Here is a 12,899-nt window from a genome sequence, read left to right on the forward strand (position 1 = left end):
ACAGGATGCAGTTCAACAAGGAGAAATGCAAAGTGCTGCACCTAGGGAGGAAAAATGTCCAGCACACCTACAGCCTAGGGAATGACCTGCTGGGTGGCACAGAGGTGGAAAGGGATCTTGGAGTCCCGGCGGGGCGGGCGCTGCGCGCAACGAGCCTTGCACACCAGCACAGGTAGCACAGGCAGGAGCCGTCCCACTGCGCATGCGCTGGCAGCAGAGCGGGACAGAGAAGCATCAAGAAAGGACTCACTGCGCATGCCCAGGCCAGGAGGGGCGGGGACAGCAGAGGTAGAGCAGTCACTGCGCAGGTGCCACCGGGTCGGCGGGAATCCCTGCGGGGCTCCAGAGCGAGGTGCGCGGAGCGGGGTCGGGCGGGGGCGGTCTCGGTGTCCGTGCCCGTCCTCTGGTCCGAGTCGCGCCGCGCCGCCTCCTCCCCTGCAGCCTGCGGGACCAGGGCACGAGCTCCCCACGCCAAGGACCTGGCGCTGGGGCTGCGCTGCTGGGAGGCCGAGGGCCCGGCGAGGTCGGTGTCCGCGGGCGGGAGCTGCGCGGGCGCCGCAGGCAGGGGCAGCGGGCGGAGCGGGCGGTGCTGCAGGCCCCGGCTGTGCTGCCCACGGAGGCGCGGAGCGGGGTGCGTGGACGCAGCATGGAGACCTGCACCGAGGCGCTGACCCTGTCACACGGGCTTCGGCTGGGGCAGGTGCCGGCATCGAAGCTGCACGTGCAAGTATTTCACTCGGCGCGTCGGTGGATCTCCATGTGCCTGCGGGGTGGTCCCTGCCGCCCCGTCTCTCCCAGCCCAGCTCCCCCATGACAGGTTGGTCTTGTCCCCAGGTCGCGGTCAGTGTGGCGGCCAGGGAGGTGACCGTGGGCAGGGTGCAGCCCGCCGGGGCGCTACAGCAGCCTGGCGATTTCTGGCTGGAGCAGGCGCAAGCCCAGCCTGCAGATAGTTCTCCGGAGGAGGCAGCACCGAGGGAAATCGCAAGGCCTCGGGACCAGGCCCCTTGTTGCCCCAGAGAGAAGCCGCTGCCAGACGCGGGATCTGGTGAGGGGCCACGTGCAGGCCTGGGCCTGGGTCTGGGGGTCTCGGGGGCTGTCCTGCGTGTGGGGAAGAGGTTCAAGCGTCTCCCCTTGCCGGGGACAGCGCTCTGATGTCTGTAGGTGGGCAGCCGTGGGTGGGACACCCGGCCTGTCTCGATGTATGTGCAGCACCCAGGGGAGAGAGGCTTGATCTTGGTTGTGCCTTGTCCTGCCGCCATGGGAACAGGCAATGACCCAATTCACGGTCCACCAATCCATGCTCCCTTCTTCGACTGTTTCTCCTCCATGCCCAGGTCGCCCCAGGACGAGGCCCTTCCTCAGCAGCCGGTGAGGCGCTGTGGCTCTGCCTTTCCCAGCAGCAGCAGCAGGCGCAGCCCCCCAGTGGGAAGGTCTCTGTGCCAGGACATGCAGCTGGGGGAAGTGGCTTTCCTTGTCCCCCCCACCCCCTGAACAGGCCACGCCTCCTGGGGAACACTAACCTCGCATTTCCCCACCACTCCCTTAAAACAAGGGGATAACATGCCCCCCTCCCCATCCCTCCAGCTTCTTTCCCTGGGAGCAAGGTACCTGCGGGCCCTGACACAGTGCTGTGATTGCTGCTCTGCAGCCCCGGGACAGAGCTACGGGGGTCCTCTCCAGCTTTTGCTAGCCAGAGCAGTGGGAAATTGAGTCCTGTCTCCCCACTCTTCCACACAGGAAAGCCTCCAGCTGCTGCAGTCGGAGACTAGTACCGGACAACAGGGCTTTCATGTGCTAGGAGCAGCAGGGCTGACCTGTGCATGTTCTTCCCTACGCACAGGTGCAGAGACCATGAGCAGAGTTCATCAGCAGCTTCCTGAAGAAGAAGGGCCTGCAAACCTGGAGCTGCTGAGGACTTCCCCGGGAAGGCTGGGGGAGAGGGCGCCACAGAGCCCTGAGCTGGGCCAGCTGCAGAAGGGGCAGGGCAGGCCGGCAAAGCAGGGGGAAAGCATGGAGGTGAGCAGGGCACGAGCTCCAGCAGGCTGCACCCACATCCCATGTCAGCCAAAAATGGAGCATTTTGCAGATGTGTGTGTCATGGCACATCCTGCACACAGCTGTCACACAGGGATTGCGGGGAAGGTGGTGGGGGCTGAAGGCAGCTGGAGCAGGAGACACTGATGGGCTAACGCTTGTGGCTACAGCTCCAGGAGGTGTTTGAGGACGTGGCTGTGTATTTCACGCGGGCAGAGTGGGAGCTCCTGAAAGATGCAGACAAGGTGCTTTACCAGGACCAGATGCTGTGAAGCCAGGACCAGGACCAGGAACCAGGAACTGTGAAGCCCTCATTTCCCTGGGTAAAGCTGTTTCCTGCTTCTCCCTGTTGCCATGTCAGCTGTGTCACTTATTGTCTTCTCCCTGCTTCTGAGCACTCATCCCTGTGAACCTTTCCCTGATGCTTGAAATCCATATCCTCCCCCATGGCTCCATGGGTGACCAGGCCTCTCTGGCATTTCGTATCAACATGTGCTCCTTTTGAGCTGGCTGCCTTCATCTGAGTCGTTCCTGTTCTTGCAGCCCCCGGTGCTTCCATATGCAGTCATTTCTTGACAAGGGGGTCTACCGATTTCAATGTGGTTGTGTCATCTCCAGTTAATTGGGCAAAAGAATTCACTGCCAGCTCTTCCTTGGGAAATGCTTCTGATTTCCTCCTTTTTGTGCCTAGCCTGTCCTGTCCCACACGTGTAACACTCCAAGCATGCTCAGTCAGTGATGTCTAAATCCTCTTTCTCCTCATTTGGTTGCAACCCAGCAGAAGGTAATGGAAGTCTTAGTGTCTGCTACTGTCACCCCTGGGATTTGAATTTCCTCCACTCAGTCTCTAGTGACATGTGGACACGTGTTGGACCTGGGGTACTTCTATCACCAGGTCCCTGGAAGCATCTGCTCACATTGCTTCCTAATGTCTTCATCTGAACAGGCTGCAGGCTCTCGCTTGGCTGTGTTTACTTGGAGACTTGCTCTGAAGCTCGCTCTGCTGTTTCCAGAAGTTGCATAGGTTCCAGGAGCAGGATAAGACCTGTCAAATGCCTGTTGTTTCTCGGCCTCTTGTGGGCTAAGATCAAGTTGCATTGATCTGATATGGGCTAGGATTGAGTGTAATCACTGCAATGGTCTTGGTACCTGAGCCAGAATAGATTTAAATGGCAGTGTGTAGTTGAGTGTGCACCCCTGTCCAAATGTGGAAAGAACTCCCTGCGAGAGACTTGTAAATAGCTTCCTGCTGGCCAGTGTCCAGTGAGAGGATCTCGGCTACACCCCTCCTTTATGGAAGTGTGGAAGTCCTCCTAGCTTCATCCTGTGGCCTCATGCTGCTCCAAGGGCAGGTGAGACTTGGGGGCATCTGAACCCATGTCCTTCCGGTTTGGGCCTGCATATGGGATGCCTGCCAATCAATTTGGGAGCATCCAAAGCTGCGGGCTGAAATGTCTGGGGTGGAGGATACTTGCCAGTTCTAGTGCCATATACGGTTTTTGAAAGATTTGAATTTTGCTCAGTTCAAAAGGATTTGTAACTGATCTGGCTAATTTGACCTGGAACATGAAAACATTTCCAAAATAAAAACAAAAATGTGCAGAGCTCAAGTATTTAGCTTCACATGCTTTTCTAGCACTTCCTTTTCCTTGTTCTTGTTCGCTGGCATGGCGTTGCATCAGATCAAGTGTTGTAAAGTCGAAACTGACATCATAACGTTGAAACAGGGTGTCAATTTATAAACATTGCAAGTGCGAAACCTTGTAACTCCATGTTGTAAGTCGAGGACTGCCTGTATTAGCGAAGCTTGTTATATAATACTTGCAGATCACCCTTCAGGAACGACAGTGGGGAGGTGGGGGCTGGAGAGAGGCTGGCAGGGACAGAGCTCTGCATCCACCCTTGCATGTACCCGCTCCCCTCCCCCACTGCCACTGCAGGTCCAAACCCTTTTCTGCCCCTTCCCTATCACTTCGGGTCCAAGCCCGCTCCCCCCTCCTTGCCACTGGTTCCGGTCCAACCCAGTTTCCCCCTCCGGACCCCCACCAGTTCGGATCTAACTCCATTCCCTCCCCCACACCCCCACCAGTTCAGGTCAGACCCCATTTCCCGCCCCTCCCCGGTGCTGCCGGTTCAGTTTTAACCCGTTTCCGCCCCGTCCCGTCCCGCCCCCCCAGCTTGGTTTACAACCCAATTCCACCCCGAACCGCTTCGAGTCCCACCCCATTCCCCCCTGCCCTCCCACCACCGCCGATTCAGATGCGACCCCCCCGCCATTGGTTCGGGCCTGACCCTGTTTGACCCCACTTGCCGCTGGTTTGGGACTGACCCCCTCCCCCGCTGCTGCCAGTTTGGGGTGACCCCATTCCCTGCCACTACCAATTCAGGTCCCACCGCGTTGTCCCCTCTTCCCCACTGGTTTGGGTCTAACCCCACTCCACCACACTCCCCTTCCCCCACTCTGAGTCTGTCTGGCCCATTTCCACCTGCCTGCCTCCCCTCCCCTGTATCCCTGCCGGCCACAGCCCCCAAGGCACCCCGCTGTGTGGCAGGCCTGACCCCAGCCAGTCCCCCCTGCCTGCCGCCTCCCACTCCCTGCTGGCTATTGTGAGGAATGGGTTGGGTATGTTCAGCCAATCAGTGCCTGCTCTCTTGGCAACACATGCATAGTTGGCCCGGAGCATTAAGGACAGACGGACAGACTTCTGGGAGATCTGTCAACTTGACAAAACCAGGTTCAATTTTCCTTCCAGCACCTCCGTCCCTGGGAAATCTGTTGGTCTTGCACCCTTTTTTATAAAACCTCAGGGTTGTTGGTGATTTGTTTCCTATTACTGTCCCCACACCACCTGGGTGACAAAGGCCATCATCTATCAAATGCTTCTCCCTGCAGTGCCTTCTCTTTCATCCCAAGGGTTCACCCTCACCTGTGCTTTAAGGCCCCAGTAGAATCCATGAGTTCACTGGATCCATTCCCCAGATCCCAGTTGGTTATTTTGCAACCAGGACTGAATCACAAACTCTCTTTAACCACTGCCCCAAACAGGATATCAAGGCCCCACACCCAACTTAATCTGCTGCATCCAGCAAAGACAGGAGGAGCTCTGGGTCTGCGGTGATGAGGACCATGGGGAAATCTCAAGCTCTGAGGACCTGTGGCTAGGTGAGTCGTGGCTGTCCCCTCCCCCAAATCCCCTTTCAGAAATGCTCCCTGTCCACAGTGACAGGGCCTGAAACTTGCAGACCTGTCCTGTGCTGCCCATCCAGGGTGCTGACCTCAACTAGTTTATGCTGTAGTGTGTGCAGGCAAGTGGCTTTCCTGTGCCCTGAAATTCCAGACTGTGGAGACGAGCAGTCGTTCACTTCTACCCCCCTCTAACTACAGAATGGCTCTATGGGGGAGTGCGATTCACGAGCTTTCGTGTTGCAGGGGGAAGTGAATCCCCCAAGGCTTGTGCCATTGTGTTTTGTCTCTGGACCGTGAGTGTCACAGAACCTGGGATTCAGCACAAAGTCCACATGAAGGTTAATGCCAAAGCCTTTGTCCCAGTGCAGATTCTGGTGATGTGCAGGCCTCCTGTGCTTCATCAGCAGAGGAAAGCCCCATGGGCTCTGTCACGGCGGGGTCCTTCAGGAGGGCTGTGATCTCCCTGAGGTCCCTCTCACCGTGTCAAGTCCGGCCCAAGGGCACCCTCTTATTCTCGCTTGCCACGTCTTTGATGTTCAGTAAGTTCGGGAGGCTGCCTTACACCTCCTTGGGCACAGCTGATTAGGACCTCTGTCCCTGTGTGTTCCCGGACCCCCTGGGGGTCTCCCGGTATGATGGGCGCTCCCCAGGAACCCTAGCCTTATGGGCTACGCGTGGCTCCTACCAACCCCTAATACCACGCCCCAAGCTTCGCTGATGGGATAGATGTTGTCCTGTCACAAATCAGCTTGCCCACTCTCCCGGGCCTCCTCTGTAATCTAGCCCACTCCTGGGCCTCCCCTGTAGTCTAGCCCACTCTGGGCTCTCTAATACACAGCCCCTCACTGGGACTCTCGTTGAGCCCACTCTGGGCCTTCTCTAAAAGTGTTGTCCCGCTCAGGGACCCTCTAGCGGGTCTCCGGTCCTTTAGGCCAACCGCACGGCTACCCTCTCTGATCCCGGCTCACCGCACTGCTATCCCCCCTTTGCCGGGGACCACCGTAGCACCTTGCCTGAGGGCTGTTGCCACACTAGCCTACAGCCAGGCTCGCTACGCCCATCTTGGGCTTCTCAATAGTCCCTCTTCTCTGGGACCTTACACGCCCACGCCGGGCTTCTCAATAATATCGCCCCCTCTCTGGGGCTCGCTGTGCCCCCGCTGAGCTTCCTAATAATATGGCCCCCTCTCTCTGGGGCTTGCTGTGCCCCTACTGGGCTTCCTAATAATGTGGCCCCCTCTCTGGGGTTCGTTGTGCCCACGCTGGGGCGTCTCAAAGCTGCTCCTCTCTGGGGCTGGGGTCTGCGTACCCCGCACACAACCCGGGGTCTATGTTCCCCGCCCGCAACCCACTGGTTGCACTTCTCACTGCAAGCTGCGCCTTCACTGGCACCGGGGTTCCCATACCACTGGGGTTCCCCCTGAGAAACCTGCGCCCTCACTGGCGCTAGGGTCCCACGCTCTGTAGGTCCCTATGAGAGCACTGCGCCCTCCTCAGGCGCTGGGGCCCCCACACTCCCGTGGGGCCCCTTTATGAGGCCTCCTCCAACCCCTATAGCCTCACCCAAACCACCGGTGTAATAGCAAAGCAAAACATACTGCAAGCCTCCTGGCTACAACTCAACACACGCCCTATGGCTATAACAACGTTGCTCCATGTCACAGCGGTACTTGCTGTTAGGCTTCTCTCCGCATCCTAACTGCAGCAGCTCCTGCCCCTCTGGCTGCTGGCAGGGAACTGCCAGCCTGTCCTCAGCCCTGGGCTTTATGAGGGCCAGGGCCTGCCTCCTACAGGCAGCTGACTCACATTAGTTGCCCTGGCAACCCGCAGCTGTGGTTATGTTCTGCCAGGGCTCTCTCTCCTTGGCAGTTTCTACTCCCTAGGAGCAGGCACTGAGGTGCCCTGCGACAGGCTCGTTCCCTGCCCCAGAACTTTCCCTGGAAGCAGATAGTGTTGCACTTACAAACCAGATTTTTAACCTAGTGCTTTAAAAATTGACACAACACTTCGTTAATGAATACCAGAAAGACTTGCTTTACTAGCTACTAACAGGTTACAAAACCAAATGACAAAGGTTCTTTCCCAATATCAAATAAATGAGCTGTATTACCACACAGTCTTCGTATTAGAGCCAGTGATGCTACTCATGCAGGCCTAAAGCTAGTTCAAGTCTTCAGCCTTCTCAAAGCGTGGATCCATTGCCTTAGTCCAGCTGGGAGCAGGTTACAGTTTCCCTTTTCCCCCTGGAGAAGATGCCCACCATCTGCTGGCACTTTGCCCTTGTTATACTTGTTCAGTTGTATAGCTTCAAAGCATTTTTTCTAGATAGTTGGTTAATCAAAGTTTGAACAAAGCAGGCAAGGACAGAATTAACATATTACAATTATATCCTCTGTGTGTGTGTGTGAAGTTTGCAAGATTTGATCAGTTTTGGAATGGGATGGGTATTGATTGAATGAGATGCCTTCAGGGAGTTGATTACAGAATACTGTCTTTCGATAGTTATTTTAAAAGTGGAGCTGCATCAAATGATTTATGAGAGATGCTTGACAGCCATTAAATGCCTGTTTTGAGAGAGGTGTTTTGATTTACAAGCTTCCTTGGCTGTATGGGATACCTCTTACTGGACCAAAGCAGGTTTATTAAAATGTAAATGGAGATAAGAAGAAGAATAAATAGGTTTGAATTTCAGGAAAGTGCCCTGGTTTAGCATAATAAACATTTAGAAACTGACTGCCTGTTTAGAGAAATATACCCTAATTAATAAATGCATATGCAAGGCAGTGAGGATCAAAGGCCCCTAGGGACAATAAGCATGAGTTAATTTGGGGTTAGATACAGTCAGTGAGTAGCCTGACTTAGCATAATAAACATTGGGTACATTAGGAATGTAACACAGGAGATGTGATCAATTTGGGATTGTTTTGTTTTTTTTTCACATGGTCCCAGCCATGATATTGCATTTTTATACAAAAGGTATTGTTTTAGCAGTTTAATAATTTAAATGGCCAAGCTTTTACAGTTATCAGGTAGGACACACAACCCTGCGCCTTCCAAAAGGGAGAGCCACAGCTCTTAAATCCTCCCCTCCCAAAGCAGGCTTTGAAAGTAGGAGGGATGAACCATATGGGCTTCTTCTACCAAGTAGTAGCAGCTCGCGTAATGTAAGGCTATATTCCCCACACATCTTTGACTGCTGTTGAGCCCCCAAAATCCATTGTGAGACTGTTCATCCTGCTACCAGATGAGAAGGTGGCTCTGACCTCCACTGAGCAGGGAACATTAGCCTGCCACAGGGGAAAGCAGGTGCCCAGGTCCAGTCATGCTTGGAAGCCTGTTGCAGCAGAGGGAATAGCAGTGGCAGGAACTAACTTGGCGTTCCTCTTCCCCACGCAGGAGGTGCCTGGCTGCTGAGCAGAGCAGAGGAAGGGCCTGCAACTCTGGAGTCACCCGGGATTACCCCAGGGAGTTTGGGCAAGACGGAGTCCGTGAGACTTGAGGACAAACGATGGCTCCAGAGCCAGGGGAACCCCCAAAAGCAGAAGGAGAATGTAGCAATGACCCAGATGCGATCTCTCCTTGGGGGTGAGAGTGAAGAAGGAACAGAAGCCAGACAGAGCCCTGGGCGCAGGGAAGGATTTGTGGAGCTGAAGAGCCATGAAGCCAAGTTCTTCTGGAGAGAGACCCCGAATCTAAGGCGAGCCAGCAGGAAGGGCCTCAGAGGGCAGCAGGAGCTCCCCACCACGCCCAGGGGCAGAGGCCGCCCCTGCCCTGAGTTCTGGAAAAGCTTTAGCTTCCTCTCACTCCTGGCTCTGCACAAGATAAGCTACATTGGGGCAAAGCGCCACCTATGTGTCAGGTGTGGGAAGGGCTTCACCTGTGGCTTTGCCCAAGCTGCTCATTGCAAGATCAATTCTGGAGAGCTCCCACACCACTTAACCAGATTTGGGAGAAGCTTTGTGTGCCTCTCAGAAGTAAGAAAGCACCAAGATGTGCATAGGGGAAACTGTCAGTACCGTTGTGTCACGTGTGGCAAGACCTTCACTCATTTCTTCTCCCTAGCTCAGCACTGGCACATTCACGCGAGGGATAAACAGCATCGGTATCCTGAGTGTGGGAGGCGTTTCAGACGTTCCACCAACCGAGCCAAACACCAGTGCATCCACACAGGGCAGAAGACACATCACTGCTGTGTGTGTGGGAAGAGCTTCACCCAGTCTTTCCACTTGTCCAAACACCAGTGCCTCCTTGCAGGGAAGAAACCACACCAGTGCTGTGTGTGTGGGAAGAGTGTCTGTGAATTCTCCCACCTGACCAAACACCAGCACATCCACACAGGGGAGAAGCCACATCAATGCTCTCAGTCTGGGAAGAGCTTTACCCGCTCCTCCAGCCTAGCCTACCATCAGCGCATCCACACAGGGGAGAAGCCACATCAATGCTGTCAGTGTGGGAAGAGCTTTACCCACTCCTCCAGCCTAGCCTACCATCGGCGCATCCACAGAGGGGAGAAGCCACATCAATGCTGTCAGTGTGGGAAGAGCTTTACCCGCTCCTCCAACCTAGCCTCCCATCAGCGCATCCACACAGGGGAGAAGCCATATCAGTGCTCTGTGTGTGAGAAGAGCTTTACCCGCTCCTCCGGCTTGGCCGTGCACCGGCGCATACACACAGGGGGGAAGCCACATCAGTGCCTTGACTGTGGGAAGAGATTCAGTGAATCCTCCAGGCTGACCAAACACCAGCGCATCCACACAGGGGAAAAGCCACATCAGTGTTCTGAGTGTGGGAAGAGATTCCGTGAATTATTCAATCTGACTATACACCAGCGTATCCACACAGGGGAGAAGCCACATCTATGCTCTGTGTGTGGGAAGAGCTTTACCCACTCCTCCAGCCTGGTCATGCACCAGCGCATCCACACAGGGGAGAAGCCACATCAGTGCTCTCAGTGTGGGAAGAGTTTCCGTGAATTCTCCAAACTGACCAAACATCAGCGCATCCACACAGGGGAGAAGCCACATCAGTGCTCTGAATGTGGGAAGAGCTTCACCCAGTCCTCACACCTGGCTGTACACCAGTGCATCCACAAATGAGAGAAGCCACGTTAATGTTCTGAAGGTGGAAAAAGATTCAGCAATTCCTTTAGCCTGACCAAACAGGACTGCATCCACACAGGGGAGAAGCCACATAAGTGCGCTGAATGTGGGAAGAGCTTCACCCAGTCCTCCCACCTGGCCCTACACCAGCGCATCCACACAGGGGCGAAGCCACATCATTGCTCTGAGCGTGGGAAAAAATTCAGTGATTTCTCCAGACTGAGCAAACAAGTGCATCTACATACGGGAGAAGCCAAATCAGTGGTCTGAATGTGGGAAGAGGTTTACCTGTTCCTCCAACCTGGCCATACTCTGGCGCATCCACAGAGAGAAGCCACATCAGTGATCTGTGTGGGGGAAGAGCTTCATCCACACCTTCAGCCTGGCATTCCACCAGCACATCCTCACAGGCTAAAAGCTACATTATTGCTTTGTGTGTGGGAAGAGCTTTGCCATATTCTCCCACCAATCTGTCAGGTTTTGCTTCTCAGCCTCCCTCCAGAGTTATGCATGCCTTGGTACATGTCACTCCCCTGCCCTCCTGCCCTTAGCTGCACTCTCTCTAATCCAGTCTCTGATCAGAAAGCTGTTGTACTGAACATGGTATCCCTGTGGCTGGGCTCTGTGCCCTCTCCTCAACTGAGATGTGAATTGAGAAGAGCCCAGAAGCCTTTCCAGGGCAGATCTCTCTGAGTTCCCAGCCTCTTCCCTTTGCCAAGGGTTCACCACTGTCCAGGGCTTGTTGCAACACCTCAATAAAAAGAGTTGGTTACACTGAAGGCCTCACTCCTACGTACTGCTGTGCAGCAAGGGCACTGCCCTTTTGAAGGAGCCTGTGGCCAGGGGGCAATAGAGTGCCTTTTCTTGGGGAAATGGGGGCAGGGGGAAGGAGGTGCAGGCTGTGGCAGTTCCTGTGTCCTGTGCAAGGTCACAGTAAGTGTTAGACCCTGACCCCATGTGGCGCCCAACGACTAGGGAGACGACGGTCCAGTTACGTGTGGATCCTGTTACTCGTTAGCCAGAGCAGGCAGGGAGCAAACACCAGCACACATTACTTGCAGCTGCTTTATTCAGAATGGAGACAGCTTCGGACAGGGGCCTCATGCCATTAGAGACGGGGTCCTGCTCCAAACAATAGGTTTTTCTTACAGTTATAGACTGGTTTATACTCATTAACATTCACTCCTCCTTTGTCCCGCCTCCTGTTCCTCAGAAAATGGTTGACACAGTAAAAATGGTTACTTAGCATAAGTAAATGGCTGGTCTAGCTTGCATCCTGCCTTGTAGTCAGGAGCTCTGCTAGGCCACAGGGCATGCCTTGTATTCAGCTGCAAATCCAGTGCTCTCTAATAATCCAAATTATTGTCACCCTAACAGTAAGTATGAGGACATTGTCTTGGTGAAATGCAGCATGTTATCATGTCTGGGGAATATTCCCTGGTTGGTAGAATCACAATAGACCATGTCTCATGCATAGGAACTTGCTTTGGCTTCACTTGTTCTTCTCCAGACAAAATCCAAGGACCCAGAGACACCCTTGGTGTAACACCCTGGGATGCTAGTCCAGCTGTGGCACCACTGCCTTCCTGCTGTCCCTGCCAAATAGCCTTATGTTAGAGCAGAGAGATGGGTCCTGCTGGCATGCTGGGTCAGCTGGAAAAGCTAACTGGGATATCTGCTTGGTTTGAAGGCACACCCCTCAGCTCCTGCTCATCTGATGAGCCACCCAGAGCTCAAACTGCCTCTGTCTCCTCCCTAGAGAGAGAGACAGGGTAGGGTAGACACAATGTAGGTGAGAGAGTGGAGGAGCAGGGCCGGACCCATAACCAGGGGAGTGGGTCCGGACCTGGAGTGGTGAGGGTGGGGGGAAATGTTGTATGGAGGACAGAGATGAACTATTTTCCGAGGCCGCAGGGGACAGGCTAAGGTGTGCTGATTGGAATCAGGGCATCACTTGTCTGTGTGGGAAACCTTGAGGGCTTGAACAAATGGGTTCCTTGAATACACAGGTGGTCACACCATCCCACCACCACTGTCCTGCATGGCCTGATGATGTATGAGTGAAGTTGCAACTGTTTTTGACCAGGATCTGAGTGTTCTCAAAGTCCCGAGCTGAAGAAAAGGGTGGGGATTCTCACCTGCTCGCAGGAGTACCATATTATCTTGCATGCAACATACCCCGCCCCTTTTTTATTTTTGGCAAGCAAGAATATAAAAGAAAAAGATTTCTCCAGGGTCACAGCCAACTGTGGTAGAGAATAAGTCCTCCTGGGAATGTAGAATTGGGGTCCACACTTGCCACATGCTCTATCTGCCTCACTCTGTCTGCTAGGATGTCACACTCTGGACTTTCCAGGACGACTCATCACACCAGGCTAGTCACACCACCTGGCAAGAGCTGTAGCAAGACTATTAGCTCTTGGCTGAAGCAGTCCTCTCCAGGAGCAGTGCTTTCCCCAGTCTTGGTGTCTCTAAGGGAGGCTTAAAGCTCCTTGACATGGCACAGAAAGCAGGGGGCTGGTGGGGTAGAATATCCTTTCCTTCAGATTTCAGGACAATTCCCATATTCCCAGGCAGGGG

General features: G+C 54.5%; 1 protein-coding gene across 2 annotated transcripts; it reads left to right on the forward strand.

The window, feature by feature from the left end:
* The first annotated feature begins 1,562 nt into the window (after nt 1-1,562).
* Nucleotides 1,563-11,098, forward strand: LOC132248757 (zinc finger protein OZF-like). Of its 2 annotated transcripts, XM_059722829.1 has the most exons (4): nt 1,576-2,016; nt 2,205-2,357; nt 5,081-5,197; nt 8,617-11,098. In XM_059722829.1, the coding sequence occupies exon 4, from the start codon at nt 8,778-8,780 to the stop codon at nt 10,314-10,316; it is 1,539 nt and encodes a 512-aa protein (XP_059578812.1). In that variant the 5' UTR covers nt 1,576-2,016; nt 2,205-2,357; nt 5,081-5,197; nt 8,617-8,777; the 3' UTR covers nt 10,317-11,098. The 2 variants fall into 2 exon arrangements, 1 of the variants encoding a protein (XP_059578812.1); XR_009460129.1 differs by lacking the exons at nt 5,081-5,197; nt 8,617-11,098 and adding an exon at nt 2,981-3,066 and having other exon boundaries at nt 1,563-2,016.
* The last annotated feature ends 1,801 nt before the right edge of the window (nt 11,099-12,899 follow it).

This window comes from Alligator mississippiensis, chromosome 1 (assembly GCF_030867095.1).
Source record: "Alligator mississippiensis isolate rAllMis1 chromosome 1, rAllMis1, whole genome shotgun sequence".
Lineage (NCBI taxonomy): Eukaryota > Metazoa > Chordata > Crocodylia > Alligatoridae > Alligator > Alligator mississippiensis.

What these genes read in the sequence shown, in the direction of transcription:
- LOC132248757 (XM_059722829.1), top strand. Translation starts at nt 8,778, where the DNA reads ATGACCCAGATGCGATCTCTCCTTGGGGGTGAGAGTGAAGAAGGAACA.